The 24591-nt window shown below is 38.7% G+C and overlaps 1 protein-coding gene across 3 annotated transcripts; it reads left to right on the top strand.

Annotated features, from left to right (window-relative positions):
• Nucleotides 1-3874: 3874 nt before the first annotated feature.
• LOC128864004 (AF4/FMR2 family member lilli) lies at nucleotides 3875-22804 on the top strand. Of its 3 annotated transcripts, none has more exons than XM_054103462.1 (12): nucleotides 3875-3937; nucleotides 13027-13717; nucleotides 13781-14268; nucleotides 14336-14389; nucleotides 14641-15247; nucleotides 15312-18842; nucleotides 18909-19204; nucleotides 19277-19471; nucleotides 19593-19679; nucleotides 19742-19907; nucleotides 19989-20139; nucleotides 20218-22804. In XM_054103462.1, exons 1-12 carry the CDS (start codon nucleotides 3906-3908, stop codon nucleotides 20496-20498), a joined length of 6579 nt encoding a protein of 2192 aa, XP_053959437.1. In that variant the 5' UTR covers nucleotides 3875-3905; the 3' UTR covers nucleotides 20499-22804. The 3 variants fall into 3 exon arrangements, with proteins under 3 accessions (XP_053959437.1, XP_053959436.1, XP_053959439.1); XM_054103461.1 differs by having other exon boundaries at nucleotides 18906-19204; XM_054103464.1 differs by lacking the exon at nucleotides 3875-3937 and adding an exon at nucleotides 12732-12808 and having other exon boundaries at nucleotides 18906-19204.
• The last annotated feature ends 1787 nt before the right edge of the window (nucleotides 22805-24591 follow it).

Below are 24591 nucleotides of genomic sequence, written 5' to 3'. Positions count from 1 at the left end.
CACTGCGCTTCCAACCCCTCGTCTACTTTTCACTTCCTTTACAATTTTCTTTTCTTTTGTGAAGTAAAATAAAAAGTTCTACAAATTAAAAACTTTTACTCAAGTTATTCGCTTTTGGCTTTAGCTTCAGCTAGCGAGCGCTTCCTTTTCCTGCCATTGCATTTTCTCTGGCGCTTCTTCTTTTGTGCTGCTGTTTTTGCTCTTTTTATCACGAAACTTTATTTTAGTTAGCAGCTTACTTTTATGCGCTCACTTGAAGTTTTTAACTCGGTAAAGTTTTTGACCGATTTCGCGCGCCTTCCCCCTCTCGATCTGTTGCTGCAGAAAAATTGTTCAGGTTAGGGTAATTTCTATCTACCTTTAACTAAAATTTATCCGATCTTTTCCTTTTTTAGTTTGGAATCTGCTTTCTTCAAGCCTATTTTTTTCGAATGGGATTTAGTAAAGCTTTTTGTAATATTGCTTGTATAAATATATTCGACAAAATTTTTTTCCAAAAAGTGCATTTTAAATAAAATAAAACGATGCCCCTTGTAAAAGGTAAAATATAGTAAATTTAATTAAATACAATAATTGAAAAGATGAAACTGATATTTTGTGTATCTGTCTTGTTTTTTAAAGTTTTATCTCAGATAAAAAACTCACCAGAATGGTTTCGAGAGAATATTGCTTTTTATACTTTGCAAGATTTTATCTAAGTATTTACTAGTTTTGAGGTAAAAGTATGCTAAAAAGCTTTATAAAAATCAGTCTGTGGAACAATTTCAGGTTAGCAAAAATTAGGTCCATTCTGAGAGTGGCGGGTGAAAATAGAGGCGAAATTAGAAGACCCGTATCGCGCCGTTTTTTTATGTTAGTTCGAATTTTTTTTTAATCGGCCTTCGAAGTTTGCAGTCAAATGCCGATTTTCAGTATATTGTTTCACTAGCAAGCCCGGCCCCCTTCGCTGGGCACACTAAAATAGAATAGATATGGTTTAGAACAGAAAATATATGATTTTCATATTATTTATTTCTTTATTCTTTATTCAAGCGCTTTGGCATAAACAATATTTTTTGTTTTTCTATTTGTTTTTGAGTAAATATAAAATATAAATTGAAAATCAGGAAAAAAGAAGATTGTTTTTAAATTTCAAATCAACGCATATGAATAAACAATCGTCTTTTTCCCTGATCATCAATAAATTTTTCGTTTCAATTTATATGTTTTATTAAGCATTGGAGCTTTTTTAACCATTATCCATTTATATTTTTCAAAAAAAAAAACGAAAAAAGTTTTTTTTTCACGAACACATAATTTCATTCGGATTTCACATTAAATTCTCAAATTTCGTAAGAAATTATTCACTGTTCCAAAATCCACTCCAAAAAAATTCACAAACAATTTTTACATGTTGCACTTACGTTTCTTCCTTATGGCATCCAAATCAGAAAGAAATATTGACACATTGTAACTCACACTGTCAATTTGACAGTTCAGTTCCGCCCCAAGCGTTAAAAAAGTAAGCGACATTATGGCTGGTTCAAATGAACGCTGTACCCGTTGCCAGTGCTCCGAATTACAACCAAACTTTACGAAACCCATTTTCAATACTTACTTAACAATGTGCGTAAGTTTGGTTTAATTCGGTGCAAAGACACGGCGGGTCCACGTTTTGGCATATATTTCGAGACCCTAGTCATCAATAGGTATGAAAATTACCCCGTATTAATGCACTTATCAACAGCTTTCATTTGATACCCATATTGTACACACACAACCAAAGGTTACCCGGGTCCACGTTTTGACCCCAGTCACGGAGCGGCATGAAAAATACTCTGTACTAAAGCATTCGCCAACAGCTTCAATTTGATATCCATATTGTACAAACACATTCTAGGGTCCACGTTTTGGTCTCTATCTCGAGACCCTAGTCACGGAGCGGATGGAAATACTCTGAACTAAAGCATTCACCAACAGCTTTCATTTGATACCCATATTGTACATACACATCCGAAAGTTACCCGGGTCCACGTTTTGACCTATGTCTCGAGACCCTATCTACCAATAGGTATCCAAACTATACGGAAACCATCTTCAATACCTCCTTAACAATGTGTGTAAGTTTGGTTTAATTCGGTGCAAAGACACGGCGGGTCCACGTTTTGGCATATATTTCGAGACCCTAGTCAACAATAGGTATGAAAATTACCCCGTATTGAAGCACTTATCAACAGCTTTCATTTGATACCCATATTGTACACACACAACCAAAGGTTACCCGGGTCCACGTTTTGACCCCAGTCACGGAGCGGCATGAAAAATACTCTGTACTAAAGCATTCGCCAACAGCTTCAATTTGATACCCATATTGTACAAACACATTCTAGGCTCCACGTTTTGGTCTCTATCTCGAGACCCTAGTCACGGAGTGGCATGAAAAATACTCTGAACTAAAGCATTCACCAACAGCTTCCATTTGATACCCATATTGCACATACACGTCCGAAGGTCACCCGGGTCCACGTTTTGACCTATATCTCGAGACCCTATCTACCAATAGGTATCCAAACTATACGGAAACCATCTTCAATACCTCCTTAACAATGTGTGTAAGTTTGGTTTAATTCGGTGCAAAGACACGGCGGGTCCACGTTTTGGCATGTATTTCCAGACCCGAGTCATCAATAGGTATGAAAATTACCCCGTATTAAAGCACTTATCAACAGCTTTCATTTGATACCAATACTGTACATACACAACCAAAGGTTACCCGGGTCCACGTTTTGACCTATATCTCGAGACCCCAGTCACGGAGCGGCATGAAAAATACTCTGTACTAAAGCATTCACCAACAGCTTCAATTTGATACCCATATTGTACATACACATCCGAAGGTTATCGGGTCCACGTTTTGATCTATATCTCGAGCCCTATCCACCAATAGGTATCCAAACTATACGGAAACCATCTTCAATACCTTCTTAACAATGTGTGTAAGTTTGGTTTAATTCGGTGCAGACACGGCCGGTTAGCGAACACACACAAAAAGTTGACTTTATTTTATATATAAGATTTTTTTGAGTTTGTGTCCGAAAAATCCAAATATCTTACGGAACCCTATTTTTTTCCAAAATAAAATGTAATCCATGTTACTCGTGGATGATGTAGCTTTCGAATGGTGAAAGAATTTTTAAAATCGGTCCAGTAGTTTTTGAGCCTATTCGTTACAAACAAACAAACAAACAAACAAACAAACAAAGTTTTCCTCTTTATAATATTAGTATATATAAACAAACAAACAAAGTTTTCCTCTTTATAATATTAGTATAGATAAGTACCACAAAAATTTTCGAAATCAATTTTTTCAAAAATTGTAATTGTTGCACAGGTCTCTAGCAATAATTTGGCTTTTACAGATTGAAAAAATATCAATTAGTCGACGAGTTATAGCCAAAAAACCATATAAACAATTTTGCTCCGATTTCGAACTTCGAAGGCCGATTAAAAAAAAATTCGAACTAACATAAAAAAACGGCGCGATACGGGTCTTCTAATTTCGCCTCTATTTTCACCCGCCACTCTCAGAATGGACCTAATTTTTGCTAACCTGAATTTGTTCCACAGTGTAATACGCGCGCTATTCTCATGCCCGAAATAAATACAAAGTTCGCCTTATAATCGAGAACTGGTTGAAAGAAATGTAAAGAATAGAGAAAAATTGGAAGGTACATTACACAAGTATGCTTTCATAGTTTCTCACAAAAAACTACCGATAAAATATGGTATATAAAGCAGGTGTCACATAAACATCAGCCCTAAATATTTTAAGGGAGCTTGAATAAGAAAACTTCATCTACATCTACATCTACTTTAATTTTTCCTTTTCTTGATTGCAGGTAAGCACAGCTCAAGTCTTCTAAAGCATGTTTCTTGGTAATCGAAATCTAAAACCACGGTAAATACATATATAAATGCTAATAAACTTGTATACATACAAAGTTAAATACTTGTCCAACGTCTAATTAAAACAAATTACCGTAAAGCTGTGCATCGAATTCTCTTCTTGTAATTGACTTGAAAGACTTTGAATCGTCTCACTAATTTCGATAAATTTTGCTGGCATCCTTCAACATTTGCTGTTAAATTTTAATTGTAAAAATCTCGGAACTTCAGTCTGGTAACAATATTTTCGATTTCACATGGGTTTAGCGATGCCAATTCCTTCGCCTTCGCAGCTAACTATAAAAGCACATGCGTGGGAGTTGCGGATGACGTTCTCTTCTACGATTTGTTTTGCCGCGTCTTTCACAGTGAATTGTCCGTTCACAGAGAATTAGTACAATATAGGCTGCAAAATTTGCTGTAAGAAATGAAATATATGACGTTTGAATGGTGGGAAACGCTCTTAAGGCGAATATAGAACAAGCCATTCATGAGTTAGAGCAAATTTCGTCACCAAGGTTATCTAAAACTGGGTTAACAAGAGGCGAAGTATGATTTTTATTCCTCAATATTCAAGGTGTTTGAAAGGCGAAAATTCTATACTTTACATTGTGAATAAACGAATCTAGGAATGGTATATGCAATGATGCTGATAATGAGCTTCAATTCCTGCTTAGAAGAAGAAGACGTGATTTTGTGATTGTGGACGAAAGCCAATTAGCGCAAAATATTTATAATGTGCGCTAAGAAAAAATAGCGAAAAAAAATTCAGGTATGTTGCTCTTCTACTTCGCGGCTAGTGACTTAAAGCACAGCGCGTGGCAATTCAACCCAAAACCAAAAAAAAAGAAGAGAATGGTGGAATGAGAGATAAAGAGAAAAACGAAAAGAAAGTTTGGCACTAAAGTCTAACGTTTCGTTTTTTTTTGTTTTTTTCTAAAACGCATTCGTTACAAACAACCATTAACAATAACTATGGCCAGGTAACATTTGGACAACTTATAATCAAACAATTACTGTGATGGTGAGAAAGCGTCAAGCGTCAAGCGCCAAGGAAAATGAAAAGAAAAGCTAATTTTTTCGAATTTAACCACAAAAGACACCAAAACAAGCCATTAAACCTTGTACAAGACAGTGGAATAACAACTACTGTCACACCATCAACTACAGAAATTACTCAACAAAAACAACAGCAGTGCAATCAGCGATACCAGAGGCATTACGAAGTTGTAGATGTTGCAATGCATGAAGAACACGTACATTATTACAACTAAAGCAAAAAACTATGGCTAAAAAATATTACAAAACAGGATTAAAACACTGAGCAGTGAATGTAAGAGTCCAGGCTGGCAATTATCATCTGCTGTCACGGTTGGCACATCTTAAAAAGTAACCAACCAGAATCCATAAAAAACCAATAAAAAACAATTTTTAAACCGTCTTATTTAAACTCTAATTGACCGCTATAGATATGCCCGGATTTCAATGTCCGCTACTGTATATACATATGCATGTTTAATAAAATCAATCATAATTTGGAAATGTATACTTATTTATGTGTTTACCACATGATGGTAATACAGTCCAGTGCGGCATAATGGCATAATTAAAATTTTATTCTAGGTAATTTCTAATAAAAAACAAAAACAAAATTCAAAAAAAAAAACGTCGATTGGAGACAGCTACTTAGTCTTGCAATAAATTCTATGACAAATTATTCAATGCATACGGCGAGAACAAATTCGCTGAAAAAAGTTGCGTTATTTTTTCTTTTATTCGTATGCATTGTCTCTCATAAAGTACTCAGTTTCGTGGCAAATTTCGCTTGCTAACAATGGAGTAGGGAACTAAGAAAGATCGCATTGCAGTGATTCCATTACTTAAACGTCGTAAGAGCGCTATCGAGATTTACGACCGTCTGAAGTGGCAGACAGAAACCAATGCAGCCTTAAAAGCCGTTCGAGAAAGAATTTGCAGAAATCCCCTTAGAAAGCATAAAATCATATTCAGGAGAATGAATGTATCGACCAGATCCATGTCAAGAGTAATTAAGCAAAACGACAAAATCTTTGTTAAAACCCCTCAAGAGCCAAAAAATGTTGTTCCAAGGGTTCAGCGTGGCCACCATCCAGCCTCCGTAATGGTTTGGTAAATACGTTACATCTCTTCATTTCTACGAAAAAGAGGTTAAGACCGGGCAAAAGTGTACCAGGAGGATGTTTTAGAATGCGTGATGAAGCAGTTCAGCAGTACTCTCTTTAATGGAGAGCGTTGGATCTTCCAAGCAACAGTGGCTAAAAATCAATATTCTTGGGTTCATAGGCGCAGAAGATTATCCGTCTGGAAGCCCAGATCTAAATCCATTGAACTATAGTTTGTGGTCAGATTTCTGTGTCGAAGACCTCACAGAAATTTGTTGAGTCTAAAATAATCTTTGGTTCGACCAGCAACTTCAACTAATAAAACTTATGGCAGAACTAAGTAATGTTGCGCTTCCACTGCAGCTTACTTTTTAGTTTGCTGCCGCTAGCCTGTTTAAGCGCAAACATCAGCCAAAACTCTTGCGAAATCCCACACAAATACATCCATCTTTCACAGCCTGTTTGTGTTGGATTTACACGCGTTTTAATATTACATGGTACCAAAGTGTTCAGAGAAAACCAAAAGAGAAAACTCTTTTGTTATTGTATTATTGCATTATAACCGAAACATGTTTGCAGGTTTTCAGCTCGTCAATATCGGGCTGGCTGCCTGGGTCTAAAGTTTAGATATACATACTCAAGAATGAGACAAACGAATTACAGTTTACACATAATTTCCAGCAAACACGCAGGGGAAACAGTTGACGATTCTCCCAAACCCGAAATCTACAAACTTTGGGCTTATCTTTGGGGTAACCTATCATATTATAACAGAAACAGTCTCTCATTATTCTCTGTATGCATTCTCAGTGTTGGAATTTAATTAAGTATTGGCTAACAAAGCTCCCAGATTCCTAAGTTATGTATTTTACGTAAATTGGGAGCCGTGAGAGAATCCTGCTGCCATATATTTTTTTTACAAATGGAAGCGTGTCAAAGCGAACATTAGCGATGCATAATATCGTTGGGGCAATCGTGATGACATGCTGTAAACCCAGGCTGAACTATGTCGGTACACATAATACCCTGATGCTAACATGGGTCCCAGGACGCGTGGGTATCGTGGGTAACGAGACCTCTGACTCCTTAGTTAAGATGGGCTCTGAGGCCAACTTCCTTGGCTCAGAGCCACGGTTAGCAAATGGGTAACTACAACCCACAAGCGAGCTTGACAGGCTGAGACAGGCTGCAGATGGACTGAACTGATGTTACCTGTCATATCTGATCGGCTGTCGCAAACCGCTGGTAGGACTGATGATGGGCCACTTTCTGTTAGCGAAGCACATGGAAAGGTTGATGAGGATGCGACGCGGACCACTTCTTGTGCGTCTGCCCCGCCTTCGCTCGAATCAGGTTAGAGGTCTTTGGCACTGATGTGTTAAGAAGTGACCATCTTGGCTCCTTGGCATCACAGGATCTACTTTAAATTTCTTCGGAGATCGTGTAGATTTAAAGAAAATTAAAAGGGAATGCAAGTGTAGTACAATGGACTTAATTATTGTCTGTGTGCTGCACTGGCTAGTTGTCCCGACAAAAAAAAACAGCCCCAACATTTACAATTTCTCTAAATCAATAACAAATACATGCAAAACTCTTTCTCTTGAAACCCCTGGCAAAATGTTTAGTTTTTATTACTTTAGCTTCTGATGCAACACCGATGGATTGCGCTATCGAGAGATTATTAACGATTTTTTATGGCCGGAATTGGATGGTATTGATCTGGACAACGTTTATTTTCAACCAGGCTGTGCTACGTGCCACACAAGCAACGAAACCATTGATATTTTACGGGAAAAGTTTCCGGACCGTGTTATCTTTCGAATTGGCCACCGAGATCTTGTGATTTAACACCTTGTGACTTTTTTCTTTGGGGCCACGTGAAAGAGAAGGTGTTTACCAATAGTGCAGGGTCGATTCAAGACCTCAAAGATGGAATTCGTGAGGCTCTCGAGGACATACGAAAACCATAATTATAGAGATATATAAAAATATTGCAATTTTTAAATATAACATCAATAGTGAATAACAAAATTGTAAAACAATAAACAAAATAAATCAAAACTATAATATTGAATAAGCAAAGATAACTTTACATGTTTCATAACTAAGACAAGAAAAAGAAAAAATAGAGTATTTAGGAGTCTCAAATTAAAGAGATCTAACTTCAATTTCAATTTACTTAGGAAGTCGAAAATTCTTTGTCTCCTGACGCCTGCTCGAACCCATTTATACTTTACTTTTGACATTTTCTACCTGAGAAAGCAGTATTTATTACAATCTAATTTATTATATCTATTGTAGCTTAAAATACAACCTTGAGTTAACTTTAATATTTGCCTTCTTCACTTTATTCCCGCCTCTTATTTGAATATAAATTCCTTCAAAATATGTAAGTCGCGACATTAACGCAAAAACGGTCTGTTTTCGTCAGTTATTTGAGGCGTCGCGAAGGGGCTATTTTTTCCAATGCGTGAACAATACGAGTGTAAACTTTAATTTAAAACCAAAGTTTAGAATTCCCGTTCGCTAATTTATAACAAAACCGGTTTATGCTCTTTTCTGCCTTAAAGCAGCCAGTTCATCCATTTCATGTTCACATCTACTTAAAACATTTACTATTTCTTATTACTTTTTATATTGGTTTAGTTTAAACTAATTAATATCAAATTTTTAAATAAAGTCGCTTTGAAAATCACCCTTCGCATATGCAAATTAATTGGAGGAGTTGAGCTGTCAAACTCGAAATATGTAGGCACGAAGAATAAGAGATAAATGAAAGCTAGCAAAATCCCAGTAAGCTTTATTGATATTAAACAGCGGCATTATTCGTTTATTTATATGTGTGGAATTTCTTATAACAAAATATATGTATTTATGCTATATCAAATGAAGGGTGCTAAAATGATCTTCTATTTAGCCATCGCGGAACAATTTAAATTTCACATTTAGATTGTAATAACTATAAATTTTGGAAAGTTTATCCGACAAATCAAGTAAAGTATATGCGAGTACATGAAATGGTTTTTGTTCGTTGGGTTTTTTGGTAACTTCACATTTTCTATGCCAAAATTCCATTTTCAAACGGCTTTCCAAGGGTCTGGAGATGCGTTAGTATGGAGAAGCTGTGAAAAGATATTGCGAATTGGAATAGTAAAAATATACAAGATAAAACATGAAAGTACAGGCAGACAACATAAATCTAAATTTATACTGTTATGGTTGCCCCCTTCGATAATTCAGTGGTTTTGAACCTTTTTCCATTTTTATGCAACTGCTACTCTAATTACCTCTATTTGTAAGCATTTCTTTAGGTTTTCCCAGTGTCGATAGCCTGTATTTTCAAGAGTTTCAATCCTTTGTTGTTTTAGCATTATCACTCGCCTACCTTTCAAATTTCATGCACTTGAATAATTTCGCAGGTAGCGCTTCGGCCGAGATTCGTTGTTGTTGTTGATGTAGCAGCATAAACATTCCCTTACATATACGGGGAATGCTGCTGAAGTAGCAGTCCTTGGCCGGATATAAATCCAGGTCGTTCCGGTTACGTAGAACCAAAGCGAAGAAGTAACGTCTATCTTCGTCTTCGGCTTCGCTTCCACTCTGAAACATAAAATTCACAAATGAAATTAAATAAAAGACAGGAGTGTTCAATTCTTCATATCAAAAGCGCAGCAAATATGTACAAGAAATTATACGCACACGCACACACTTTCTTGCCCCTGCGTCTTGCGCATAAAAGCATATATTTATCGATACTTTTACAATTTAACACGCGTCACTTCGTTTTCATTAGTTTGTGTAGTTTAAAACTCACAAATCACAACACTACTACTAAGCCTTTCACTGAATTTTCATAAACATGTAATTTCTTCTCCTCTTATTTGTTTTGTCCCTTTGCTTTGTATGGGTAAGGGACCCTACGTGAGGCTCGTCAAAATCGCCAAAAATAAAGTAACTGTGTAGTGTAGACGCCACCTTCCTTACTCAATTCGCCTTGGTAATTTCTGGTAGCTCTTTTCCAGCACTACCAACATATGTTTATACCAGTTGCTTCACCTATTTGCCACTTGTTAATGCTTGGAGAATCGAAGAGGCCTCAGGTAACTATAGCAAATCCAACAATGGGCTTGAAAATTTTCGCGATAAGCTCAGCTGTTGTGATTGATCGCGAGTAGACTACCTGCATCGTTTTCCTTATTTTTGAGTGGCGACATGGGCATTGTTGGAAAGTGGTGGCACTTGGGCAACAACAACAGTCAAGTCTTAATGTAAACATTTTCATGAGAATGTAAGCAAGACAACAAAGCAACAATCGCCAAATCAGCTGCTCTATTGCCATTACCTTGAATGAACTTCCAAATCGAAGCAGAATTACCGCCGAACACATACCAAAGGTTTAACAGCGAATGACGTACATATATATAGAGTGAGCCATCTAAGGCTAATTTTTTTGTCTTTTGTCTTTTGCTGGTCTTTGTCTTCCACTAACTAACTAACTTAGAAAGCAATTATCTAAATCGTGAAATATTAAGAAATAATATGTTTTGGGAATAGCTCTTTCGATAATTTAACGTAAAAATCTTTGACGCCCCTCAAGGTCAGGTAATTGTTGACGAGTCTGATTAGGGCGAATTACTACAAAGTGATATGAATTCTAAAACAACAATTAGGGGGCTATTGCCAAATTTCAGCTGAAGGTTGACGAGGGATGTAAGATACATATCAAGGCGAAATGCTCTGCTTCTTTGTTGTAGCCTCATTTGTTTGTGTATATCCTCATTTTGACATTCGAACGAATTACAAAAAACAATACTCGTATACATGGAAATGTTGTTGCCCTAGCAAACTCACCTTCCTTGAATTCAACTTGATATAAATACATATTCGTTGGCTGAACCTTTCGTACGATTTTGTTCAGTGAGCGAGACCCTGGACACGCCCTCCAGTACAAACATGTGTTCCTTTAAAGTTAATTTTTTCCTTTCAGGCTGGTTCTTTTGTAATATTTTTCTTCACCTTTCGGCTGTGAACTAATAATCCGATTTAATCACTTTTTAGGTAAATTGTTATGTCCCGCTTCATCAATTTAGAAAGCAATTATCTAAATCGTGAGCTTTTTTTTGCACATCAAGATTACTTGATATATTTTGGGAATAGCTCTTTCGATCATTTAAGGTAAAAATTTTTTGGCGAGCTATTTTTAGGCTAAAGCGAATCTATAGCACACCACCTTGTATTCGCCTTGTTCTTATTGAGATATACAGCCATGGACGGAGAAATAGCGCACTTCCCCACATTGATTTTTTTACTGGATGACCTAGTAAAACAGTTATTTTTGCACAAATTTATTCTTTTATTTAGTGTTAGCAAAAAAAAAAAAACAAAACCAAAGTAAATAACAATATATACAATTACCTATAAGGCGTTCGAAATTGGAATTTATCGCATTTTGACCTGGGCACTGAAATAACGTAACTTTTATCGATCAGCGAGAAAAATATTGTACAAATTATATTAGTTATTTCAAGCTGGTTAAGTTTGTTTATGAATTTCTTACCTGATTTGTTGAGTATTCATTATTTTTTTAAACTTCTTCACACCTACGAGGGGAACTTTCTATTAACTTTTGGCCTCTCTCCAAAGGAATAGAGTTCAACGCTTCCTGCACTCCTTGCCATAGTTCATTGGCATTCTTTAATTGTTTTACTCAAACTCAATCGTAATATCGTTCCACAGATTTCCGATGTGGTTAAGGTCAGGGTTTTGTTCTGGCCAATGCAGAACTTGAAATTTTTTCTTTGAAAATAGCAAGATAAACAAATTTATCCATATTGCCTTTTATTCTCACTATTGGTGCAACTCCATTCCAAGGAAAGGATCCCCCAACTTTTAAGTTACCCCCACGGCGATTTACGGTCTTGGTTGTGTATCGGGGATTGAACTCTTGATTATTTTCACGATGAACAAAAGTCGCCCGTAACAAGTGATATTTTTCAGATTTGTACGTCTTCGCTTCTATCGCTTTTGCGAAATGCAAACGAGCCTTTATAAAGTTTTTTTTTCGACAGTAACGGTTTTTGTTTTGCTAACACGCCCATATTTTTATTTTCACAAAGATGTATTCGCACAAGTCTGCTTGATTCATTCTATACCCCTCATTCCTATTCAGGCTATATTCCTCATTTTTTGCCAGCGCTGTCGCTCGAGAGGACTTAAAAGGGTCACGTTCACTTTTCTTAACGATGACCTTGTCCTGCTAAATTCTACTCTTTCTAACAAATCCGTTTATTTTAAAGCAACATCCACAGCTATGGCTTAAGAATACACCTTAAAATTAACTATTTTTACGAGACACACCTGAAAGTGGGGGAAGAGCTCGGCCGAATGCCCAACAACAAATTTACGCAAGATTACTGTATTTGTTTCGAGAATAGCTTGTCCGATCACTGAAGGTGAAAGTTTTTGTCGCCACTCAAGGTCAGTTAATTGTATACTAAGGCAGGTCTATAGCACACCACTTTGCGTGAAAGAGAAGGAATGAACATGCCAATACTCTTCCTTTGAAAAGCAGGCACCAATCACCACCTTGTATAAATGTTTGACGGCGAATTCATAAATTCGCCTTGGTATATATTCTGAGCCAAGGCTAATTTACCTTCAGTAGTTCCGTGGAGTGCTTACTATACATTACGTATGTTATAATACTTGTCAAAGTGTGTGTTGTGTTCTAAAATGATGTTTATGTACGTATTTTATTGGGTTTTTTATATCACGCAATTTAGTTAGCACATTTTTATGAAATCAACACGAGTATTTTTGTAAATATATGAAGAATTAAAATAATGCGATTTAATTTGATAAGTGCCAAGAAAACAGCCTAAATACTTATATTCCTCTGTAATTTATTTGTATTCTTTGTTTGGTTCTATTTCCGGGTTACTTCATCATTCACTACATACAGTATGGAAGATTTCGAACGCCGACAACAGAGGGAACGTGAGAAACATAAGCGTCAGCAAGTGCAAAGTGTCGGTCGTGAGTATGCCCTCTTCCCCGAACCGCGTCGTGTGAATCCCTCTGAGGTTGACGACGATATCAGCGCCAAACTGGGCGATCACTCCAAAGCCATTGAGTTTATGAATACGGACGCTGTCGGTGTACAGCCGTCCTCCAACAATGCCTTGCTCTCCAGTCATATACAAACAAGTGCCTCCTCTTTAGCTGGCGGCAATGGTGTCAACAGCGCCTCTATGCCTGCCAACGCGTCGTCTTCGTCTCAGCGATTATTGGCCGGCCCACCTGGTTCTCAACCGCCCCAGCAGTCATCGCAACAAACACATCACTACCAACAGCAATTGCGCCAACTCCCGTATCTAAAGCAGGCTGACAATAAGCCACCGTACAATGGACGCGGGGGCTATCCTGGCCAACCGGTAAAAAATGATTTTCGTTCCAGTAGTGGTATGGCGCCACCGAAGGGCCCACCACCAACTTCGACAATAACAACTGCCGTCGGCAGCGGAAATAACAATTGTAGCAGCAGTAGCTCAGGTGCAACGACGTCCTTGCCACCACCGCCTCCGAATGGGTACTTGGGTCCGCCCAAATCGACAGCACCATTACACAATGGCTGCTTCTCTAAACCTTTACCGGTGAGTTTGTGCTTTATTTGATTAGAAAGTAAAATCTCACTAATTGATGTTTTTTCCTTGAAGCCTTCTATAAACGATATCTTCACCAAAGTGGATCAGCAGTTTCGCGCTCCTGAACAAATTACAAAAATTGCCGCCACACCACGCACTACCATTGGTGAATATAATTTGAATGGGCCGAATCGGCATAAATACTCTGTTGGGCCGATACAGCCTATTTTGGGCTCTCCACCATCTGGAGCAGAATTGTTGCAGAGCGCGGTACCGCCACCCATAACACCAATCTCAGCTCTGCCTGCAACGCCCAATCCACAGGCTATTTCAAGCGCCATGGCTATAACGCCCATTGATAATGGCGGCACGTCTACAGCGTTGCCTACTGCTATGAAAACGACGGTAGCGGCAGTAACGACGGCGGTACCAACACTCAGCGCGTTAAATGCACCGCCGGTTACGTCAGCTGTCAGACCAGTATTGTCAATGCCTAAGGAGCCTTTGAAACCGCTACTGGCGGAAAAAATTGGGCCTACTTTGGAGAAGCAGAACTCCACGTAAGTGAAAGAAGTGGAATGTGATTGAATGGGAAATAAAAATAATAAAATATTGATGTTTTCTTAGTTTGGAAAATGACTTGGAGCTTTCAGAATCAGATGACGATCGCAAGAAGCAAAGGTAAGTTCATATAAAGCCAGAAGGCCGAAAAAATGAAAATAATTATAAAATCGTGTTGCATAACTATCTAAATGATAATAAAAACATACCCACAGTATTTGAATAGAAATTCTATGGAAATTTAAAAACACTCAATACTGCTTTCGATATTTTACTAAACATAGTTATGCACGGCGGTGAAATGAATTGTACTTGATGTTTTTGTTATTGTGTGTCATTAAACTGTAACATTTTTTCGTACTTGTTCACAGTGGCTCGTTACATAATTCAAGTGATAGCTCACCCTCAGATTCCAGTGAGTCTGGCAGCGAGGAGTCGTCAAAAAGTGAACAACAACCTACACAAATGTTGCATCAGCAACAATCTGCAGCACAACAGCAAAACTTGCACGCACATCACTCATTCCAAAATCAGCAACATGGGCAGCAGCAGCAACAGCTACTGCCACAACCAACACAATCCGTCGTACGTTCAGGAGTGAGTAAATCCGTTAATGATAAATCAAAGGTGATGGAACCACTTGTCAGCAGTCGCTCAAGCATTTATCTCAGCAGCAATGTTCTGGGCTCAGCAGGCTCTTCCAGTTCGGGCCCCAGCTCCACCTCATCCTCCTCCAATAAGACGCCATCACCTTCTGATTCGAGTAAATGGCACTTAAGCCGGTACTTCAATAAAAAGCCCACACAAACACAGAACGAAACCCCATCACTGCTGAATTCGCTAGTCGTAAATTCGATTAATGTGAGCATGGATGAACCTACTTTGCTACCTGGTGGTGCACAAATAATACCAGAAGCCACGCAGCCGCAACCTAATCCAGCGATCGTAAAGCATGAAACATCCAACTATGGAACAACGGTGATTTAAGTAGTAATTTTTAGCTAATACTCTATATATAACGGTTTTCTGTTTCCCTTTTTAGCAAAAAAAATTTTTAGTACGAAGTGATGACGACGATGAGGAGATTGGTGGTGTGCGAAGAAGTTGCGATGCGCGTACCGTTTCAACAAATGCTAATACCGCGAAATCGAGTGTATGTGGTGGCGTGCCAGCGTTGTTAAATGAAATCAAAAAGGAATCCGATGTGCTTTATCCTAGCTCCTTATTGAAGGCTAGCTCCGCAGTCAGCGCGCAGACTCATGCACATGCCGCATCTCAACAACAGCAATCACAGGTGCCGTTACTTAACGCTGCCGAGTTCGTTGCAATACCAACGAGTCAAATAAAACACGAAGCACCCGGCTTGTCGACAGCATCAACGACAACAACAACTGTTGCGCCAATGTCCCTTGCCGGTGGTACTACTACAGTCACACCTTACAACACGTCATGTGCTAATGCTAGTGGGAGTGGGAATGGGCGAAGGCGTACGCCCTCTGTCTCACCGCATGTGCGCAATAGTGTTACAACCGGCACAAAGGCTGGAGAATTTGGGCGTGTTACTCAATTGTCGGCGCCTTCCAGCGATGGGCCAAGCAGTGGAGACGAAGACGACATAACATCTGTAAGGCCAACCGTGCCAACGCTAGGCCCAGGTGGCACATTGAAGATACCTGGTGTACCCGCCGCCATCACCGCTTTACCGCCTTCGCCACCGCAACCATTGGTGCCAGCGCCTACACTTCGAAACTCAATAACAGTGGTGCCAATTGATCCACTCCCGACGACAGCGCCAACACGCAGACGAAAAAAGCCCCGAAACTTAGTACCCATAGTTACGACGCATCTAGATACGAGTGACGAAGAAGACATGGCACCGGCGAAGGCTGCCTTTAAAAGTGGTGGTGTTACAGTTAGTCCGGCAGCGCTGCGAGCAGCAGCTGGTCCAGGCGGAAAATTGTATGCAGAATCAACACCGCCAGTCGCGGCAAAAAAAGGTCCAGGCCGGCCACGTAAAACGGCAAGTAGCGGAACAGCCAGTAATACAACTACAACTGTCACCGTTGCAAAAGGACCGACACTGACGGCGAAGAAGGATGTGGCGAATAGTGGTGCTGTTGCAGCCAAGAAGCCGACTGCAAGGAGGAAAGGTTCAAAGCAGAATTTGAATTCGGCTGCGACGACATCGACGACGAAAATAGCAACACAATCGCAACAACCAGTCGTTTCAGCACTAACACGCGCTCCAAGCATTGATTCCTCCTCTGGCTCTTCTACGACCTATTCGACGTCCAGTTCTTCATCTTCTGATACAGAAGGCTCGTCATCCGATGATGAGGATGAAGAAGCGGTTGCGAGCGCTACATCGACCAAACGCAATCCAACGGCGCGCCCCACAGCGGCAGCAGCAGTAACTGCGGCAACGGCAGCGGCGCCTGTCGGCACTAGTCGAATTATAGTGCAATTGAATAAACGTAAATCCTCCCGTGACGATGCGCTACCTACAACAGCTACGACAGCAACAGCCAGTGGTGTATCAAAATCGTCAAACAATGGAAAGCGAAGACGAACAACACCACAGTTTGAAGATGCCGACAGCGATGATGACTCGTCGGAATCCGGCTCTGGTTCGGATGAAAGCTCTGTCAGCAACTTTATCACAGCGAACGCCAATACAAATGTGGTTGCACCGATAGGAGCTGGCAGTGCCAGTGGCGGCAGTTCACATCGATCACAGAATTTGCAATCACCATACAAAGTGCCGATTTCAACGGCGCCTGTGTCTAGTTCTTCGTCAAGCTCGAGCAACGGTTCATCTACGTCCTCGAGCAGCAGCAGCGGGGGTGAACACTCTGATAGAGAACGTAGCGCAGCATCCAACAACCGTGTTAAGGGCAAAAATGTGAAAACGGGCGCTAAGGGCGCAACTTGCCCCAGCACCGTTACTAGCAGTGCACGACTACGTCGTGATAAGCCAAAGGCGAGTGACAAAAACAAAAATGTAACTCTCACGCGCATTTTCAATCCGAAGGAAGGTGGTGCGAAGAAGCAGGGTCAGGTGTTGGTCATCGACCAGTCGAGTGGTGAGCTGAGTGGTGAGCAGCAACAACAAAAATTAATATCTCCTAATGCGGCCGGATATAGAACGACGGCGGCTGCAGTATCAGCATCATCAGCCACCCAAGAGAATCTCTCGGCAGTGGCCGCTACATCGCAATCACCACGACTCACACCGGGTCACATGAAATCGCCACGAGCTTTGCCACATCTAGCGGCGGCACATCGTACACCTGACCGTAGTAGTCGTAGCAGTGCTGAACGTAAAGTCCAACAACAGCGTATCAAGACGCCATCGTGTACACCAACACGCACTCCTCCTTCAACGCGAACGCCTACACCGACACCGTCACCAGCAGGTCTACTGTCGGCACCCACTGCCTCTCCAATGCGTACTGCAGCAACCATGGCGTCGAATATTCCATCCCTTATCTGTAAAGTGGATTTATCCCGATTGTATCGCATTTTGCCAGAATGGCGTGCAAATACTTATCGACTTTCTAACGCAGGCGCTAGCACGTCTGCTATGCCTCGTTGCGCGCAACACGAGGCAATATTGAACGCTGATCTGCAAGCAACAACTGTCCGCCTTGCAGCTGGTGGCAACGGCAGTGCCACACCACACACTATCGATATCCGAACCCCAACAACACCCCACGCACCACCCGATCGAGAGCTGTATCGTTCAAGGGAAAGTCTGGCTGGAGTTGGTGTTGGCGGGGGCGGGAGCGGAGGCAAACAGAGACTGAACACAGTGCATTCAAATGGGCGATTGAGCAGTCGCGGTGGCGGTAGCGGCGACACAACTCCCAAAGAGCATCCCCAACTCACACCAAATGGTTACACATCAGCGACGGCTACATCAGCAGTACTTACAGGCAATAACTCACCGCCAACTAAGCAATTGCTAAAACATGAGCAATTGATCAAGCATGAACCAGACGCCGAGCTTGAGAGTGCATCTATGGTACCTCTCAACAAAGCTGACCCTTACTGCAGCGAAACTAAGTTTAAAACAACCGGCTCAGTTAAGCAAGAAGTACTGCTGCTTAAACAGGACTTCAAGCCTGGACTGCCCCCGCCAAAAGACTATGTGGTTGGCGAGAAACAAGATCACCATGAAGAGGGGCGCAGTGCTTCGCCTACATCACACAATCTGCGAGTAAGCGGCATGACAGAGACAAAGTCCCAACGGCGCAAGCGTAGCGCCAGTTCCAGTCCGTATAAAGAGAAGAAGCGGAAAAAAGAGAGAACAGACAAATATGCCAAAGATAGTAAAGGGGTAAAAGAGGGAAAAGAGGGGAAAGAAAGTAGCGTGTTCACAACTTCAGACACAATGGCAGCATCGGGGAATGAGAAGGAAAAGGACGTTGACAAACTATTAACCGCTGTTGGTACTATAGAACGTGATATTGAAAATGGCGCCATCAACTGTCTTGGGGGTGCTAACGATACAAGTAATCGCGCGGCTGCTTTAATTTCTCCACAAGACATCACCAACAATGGACAAATGGAGGTATATGTGCCTAAACGTCTAACTGTTATATGTGTATTAAAGAGTATTTTTGTTTGAATTTAGAAGGACCATCAGCTCATAGAGAATCGGCAATTGCCTCACACGAATCACGACCGATTACTCGTGGAACGTCAAATGGGCCAGCAGCAACAGCTTGCCAGTGCCACCGCACCGAACTCCTCACACAGCCCTGCGCATTTACCAACAACTGGCAATCATTTAATTGCGCCGCCGATCGCGGAGACGATATCCGTCAACGCGCTGCCTTCGGGAAGTGGAGCTGCGCCCTCGGCACCGCCGCCGCAACTCATATATCGCTCATTCTTTGAACGAGACGATAACAGAATCCGTGATAACATTAGGTGAACTATTTTAACATAAGAATATTTCGAACTGTTATAAGGACTAATTGTTCTTTATTTTTTGTACCTTAGCGAAAACTCTAAATTTCTGCAGGAAGCCGTCCAACGCAAACATGCAGCAGATAAGGAGCAAAATCTATTCAACCAGGTGTCACTGTATTTGGAAGCGGTTATATATTTTCTCCTCTCCAGTGCTGGGTTGGAGGAGCATCGCAACTCCGAAGAATCCAGCTGGGTGATGTACAAGGATACGCTAAACTTAATTAAGTGAGTAAAGTGTGCGATTTCTAAGCAGCTCATACGTAAATAAATATTGCGATATTAAAAAAAGATTTTATTTCTTAAACTCTTTCCTCGTATAATAAAATGTATCTAATTTATATTTCAGATTTATCTCGTCAAAGATAAAGCATTTGCAAGTGGCCTCATCTAATAATGAAGTGCCCGAACCTCACAATAAAGTCGCGATCTTGAGGTGAGTGGTTAAAATTATAATAATCCGTAGCTTTTTATATTTTAGTTTATTTTCCTTTTTAGCCTACGTTGTCAGTCGTTAATCTCGCTTAAACTCTACAAAATGAAACGCCAGTATTGTCGCAGCATAATAAATCATTGCATTGAATTATTAAAGAGTAGTCGCTTGGAAATACTCAATGGGAATACACCTTCATCAAACTCGCCATCGAACTCAGTCTGCTCACAGGTAGGGCATAAAAAACATAAATTAAATGGAGATGTGTGAATGTGATGTATGGAATACATTTCTATCTTAATTGGTTTTTAGGGCTCTGACTCAAATACACCTCCTGGACGTATTGGGCGCCTAGATGTGCATACAACGCTCAGCCACCAAAATTTATATTTCAACTTTTTAGCCAATTGCCATGATTTGTGGGATCAGGCGGACCGCCTTGTTCGGCAGGGAAATCACACAGGTACGTTGTAAATATTCTTGGCTTTCGATCAAGGATTCCCACATTTTTAACACAACGCATTTTTAATTAATTTCGCAGATTTCTTCATTGCATTGGATCACGAGAATGGTCCTCTGACGCTGCACAGTTCTATGTATGACTTGTTTCGATATGTTCAGTCTGGCCTTAAGAAGCTGAAAAGCGCCAATACGATCGCCACCACGACAGCAACAGATACACCATGTGGCAGTAGCGGTAGCGGACCTGCTCCGGGCACTGCCCCTGTTTCTGCTGCTACCAGCACAGCCACATTGGCCAATAGCAACATCACCAATACTAATAACAAATGCAATTCGAACATGTCAAAATTGCACCAGTAGTGTAACAATTTTCGGCGGTTTTGCGTTTATGGACCTACACTTTGTTGGTGTTCAAGTGTTGCTCTTTTTGTTACACTGACTGCCCTGACAAATCCGCCAACGTCGCAGCGGGCTGCATTCGCTGTTGCATTTCTTCAATCGTTATAGCTTAGAAAGTAAAGAGAATTTCATTCAAAAAACAAAAAAACTATACATTGTATATATATATATATATGTATATATATATACAAAAACAAGCCCATAATCCAGTGCAAGTGTGTGTGCTTGAGATTGTTAGTAGGCGGCACATTTACTATTTTTTATAACTTCTACTAGCATGAGAGTTACTATTTGAAAAATCGTTGGACGAGAATGTATCAAGCAATTGTTTGCTTGTTGTTATAGAAAAACAAGTGTTACAGTTTATATTAATATTAATATTACCATTATTTCTATTACGTTTTTACTAATAATGTTTAATTGAAATTTATATACGTAACACATAAATTTAACAACTGAAAATATACTTTATAAACAAAAATTGCGAGAATTACGCAAACTTGTGAAATAAGTGAATTAGAAGACGCGAATGTATTTGTTTTTTAATTAGTTGCAAAGGAGAAGGATAAAATGTTTATTTGTTTTATTTTATTTTTTATTTTTCACGATTTTTCGCTTCTAAAAGCACAAAACTTTGTAAAAGAATAGGAAAAAAGAAGAGCAAATTCCTTGTTTTCAGAAGCATAAATTTTGTATATAATTTGCATATAAAATGCAGCAAGAAATATTTTAATGCTTTTTTATTATTAAATAATATTATTTAAATTTATTTATATAAAATCAATCATTGGGGTAAAAATAATAAAAGCGGGCGCGCTGATATAAAAAATTATTGCTAAAATGTAAATATCGATAAAATTATTATTTCGCTTCCGCAGGCACACACATGAACCACTACGAAGCATACACTAAACTTAGCCAGTTACTATGAGGAGTACTCGATTTTAGTTGAATTCTAGTACATTATTATTGAGTTCAAGTCGACTTTGTCGGAAAAGGAACTTAGCTAGTGAACTTTGTCTAACCCCTCGTGTTCCACCAAGAGATGTAAGAAAATGTTGAAAACTTAATTTACTGTTACTGTTCCAAAGCTGAAGTATCACATCGCAATTTTATTCAAATATAGCGTCGTTAAGTTTTAGAAAAAAAGAAGGAAGCAAATTCTTAGTAATTTTTGAAATTTTCTTGAAATAATCCAAATACTCGTAATAAATATATAATTTTTGGGTTTCGTATCCACTGCTTTTACTTTGTATTAATGTTTAAAGGCATTTTAGCTGTTTTGTTGGCACTCACTACTACATATTGTATATATATATATGTATATGTGCATGTAAGAACATTATATTTATCATATGATTATTATTTTTCCTATAATTTATAGGCAACTTAGTTAATTGTTTAAGGACCTTTGAACTAAATTATTTTTTTAGATACAATTATATTAGTTTTCTGCTTGTATTCAGTGCTACTTCGTCACAACTTCACTTGGTGCAAATTGACTGCTCTGTAAAAAGGCAAGGCCAACTTTAAAAGGTTTCAAAATTTACAATTCTTTGCTAGTACACATTTCCACTTAGAGAATAAGGGGGTCACCGTAGTCAAGTGCGGTTGTGCGAGACTACCATTCGGGCTGGTCCGCGTTCGATACCAACTGTGAAACATTTTCTTTTTTGATAACAGTCGCCCTCAACATGCAATATAAAACGTCTAAATGTATTTCTAGCTCGTAAAGATTCATATTAAAACCCTATCCATACGGAGCCGGCATACAACCACAGCGCCGTTTGTCTGTAGAACAAGATGATCGCGTGCTCAACACGTTTCAGTAGAAGACCGACCATAACCCCAACAAGCACCATACCTCATATATATTATAGATATAATTAAATATTCCTTTTGACGCTTTATTTTTACTAAACTGATATTTGGTCCCAGTATAAAAGCTGATGTTACCGGAGTCCTTTTCGCATTTTGTAATTTTTTTTATATTTAGATTTTTGTTTCTTGCGTTTCTCTTGTTCTTTTTGTAAAATACTTCCAAATAGTAAAGGGGTACAATTAACTTACAATTAATATAGTTTAAAATAAGAACGACATAAAAAATGTTAAATTATTTGTATACATAAGAAGTGTGAGCATATTAGAAGCGTGCGAAGCCGCCACAGCAATAATTAATGTGTATTTTCATTAAAAAATAACCTAACCTAGGGGCAGCAACTACAATGCATGAAATAAAAATACCAAAACAATTTTACATATTTTAATTTCATTTTGTGTTTTATTTTAATTTTTTTAATTCTGTATGGATGGTTTGCGGCACTTCAGATGTCTGGAGAGAAAGTCAGGAGATACCATATATCAGGGTTGATGTTAGCAAGTCGTTTTACTAATCGATTTATCCAAAATTTTCTATCGTTATTTATTATTTAAGTTGTTCTTATAAATTTAGGTTGAGTACGTAAATTCTGTACTTTATGCAGTCTTTCCACATTTCAAAATATTTCGTAACGAATAGTTTATAAACCTGGCTACCTTCACACTATGATTTTTTATTATACCTATCGGGTAATTGGTAAGGGGAATTCATATAAGGTGAAAGCAGTAGAAAAGTTGGTGCTGTCAAAAATTCGCCCCCTGTTGTGCGCAAAGTCCTTTAAACCGGCATCATACAAATTTTGCTTCGTTCTTTTCTTTGTCAATAGTAAATTACCGTCAATATCGAAACTGCAAAGAAAATATTTATGGAGAACACCATTTAACTTTATTTAAATATTCACCTTCCCCCTCTATGCAATGTAAGTGATGAATAACAGAAAAGAATCAACTTATCATTTGCAGCAGGGTGGATCAGGGTGGTCTGCAATACTGCCGCTTTTATTACGTGCCACGAAGTTCAAAGTTATCTGTTTTTTGTGTGTTTGTTTTCATTCTGATTGAAATTTTGGCATTCAAACCACCAAATTGTAAAAACAAAATGAATGCCAATATGAATACATGACTTGTAACAGGGTTTTGGATGCAAGGCTGAGGGAGAACTAAAATAAAAAGACTTGAAGGAAAGCGATTTTGCGAAATGAGGCAATAAGCGGATTCTGAAGTTCTTTTTTCTCTTAAAAATAATGAGTTAAAGAAAAATCAGAAAGATGTAAACTAATTTTTTCACAAAAGTTTTAATTTCTATTTGATTTCCCGCTATTATATGTATATTAGAAAAACAAAAGGAAAGCCAAATCATCAAGAAATGAAGAAATGAAAAAATCTTTGCGAGCATCAAAACAAGTAAGAAGTACCTCAAGGGCAGAAGAAATATAATGACAAAAACGTAAATTAAATAAAATCAGGATGAGTTTTGAAGAATTTTGCACAGCTACATGGCATGAAGTAAATAATAGGCCAAAGGAAGTACTGAGAATAAAGTAAATATAATGAACAAAAAATAAGAAATGCAACCAAATGAATTTAAAGAAAAATATAAAATATATTTTTAATATGCATATGTATGTATTGGACATAATATGATAATAAAAAGGCAAGTTTGGTTTGTGCCGTAAAATAATTCATTACATTTATAATAGATCAAAAACGGACAGCAAAAACTTGGGTAAACTTGCGGAAAGAATATTATCTCAACTTGATTAGCGAAAGGTATTCTTCTGTAAAAAAAATATATTTTTCGTAATATTGTTTGTGGATGAAGTCGAAAATTCATGACAATTTTACAATTGAAATAGAAAAAGCAAACGAAAATTCATGCGAGTAGGAAATAGTCGTGAAACGGAATCCAAAGCAAAGCAAAGTGAAAGTAAGTAACAACGTTTAATTAGCAAAACTTTACTTTAAACTTAGCGAATAATTCAATAGAATAAGCAATTATGTAAGTTACAACAACAACAACTCAAAAATATTCTTATGCAGCGTAGAAAATAGTGAAAGAAACACGAGCAAATTTTAATCAAATAAATTCTGCTCAACAAAGTAGAAAAACAAACAAACATGAATAATTGTATTTCTTTTTCCCACTGATTTGGCTACTGGCGAACGACTTCGACAG

The sequence above is a fragment of the Anastrepha ludens genome, chromosome 5 (assembly GCF_028408465.1).
Source record: "Anastrepha ludens isolate Willacy chromosome 5, idAnaLude1.1, whole genome shotgun sequence".
In the NCBI taxonomy this organism is placed as follows: Eukaryota; Metazoa; Arthropoda; class Insecta; order Diptera; family Tephritidae; genus Anastrepha; species Anastrepha ludens.
The sequence above is the reverse complement of the archived record's forward strand: the minus strand, read 5'-3'. Positions and strand labels throughout refer to the sequence as shown.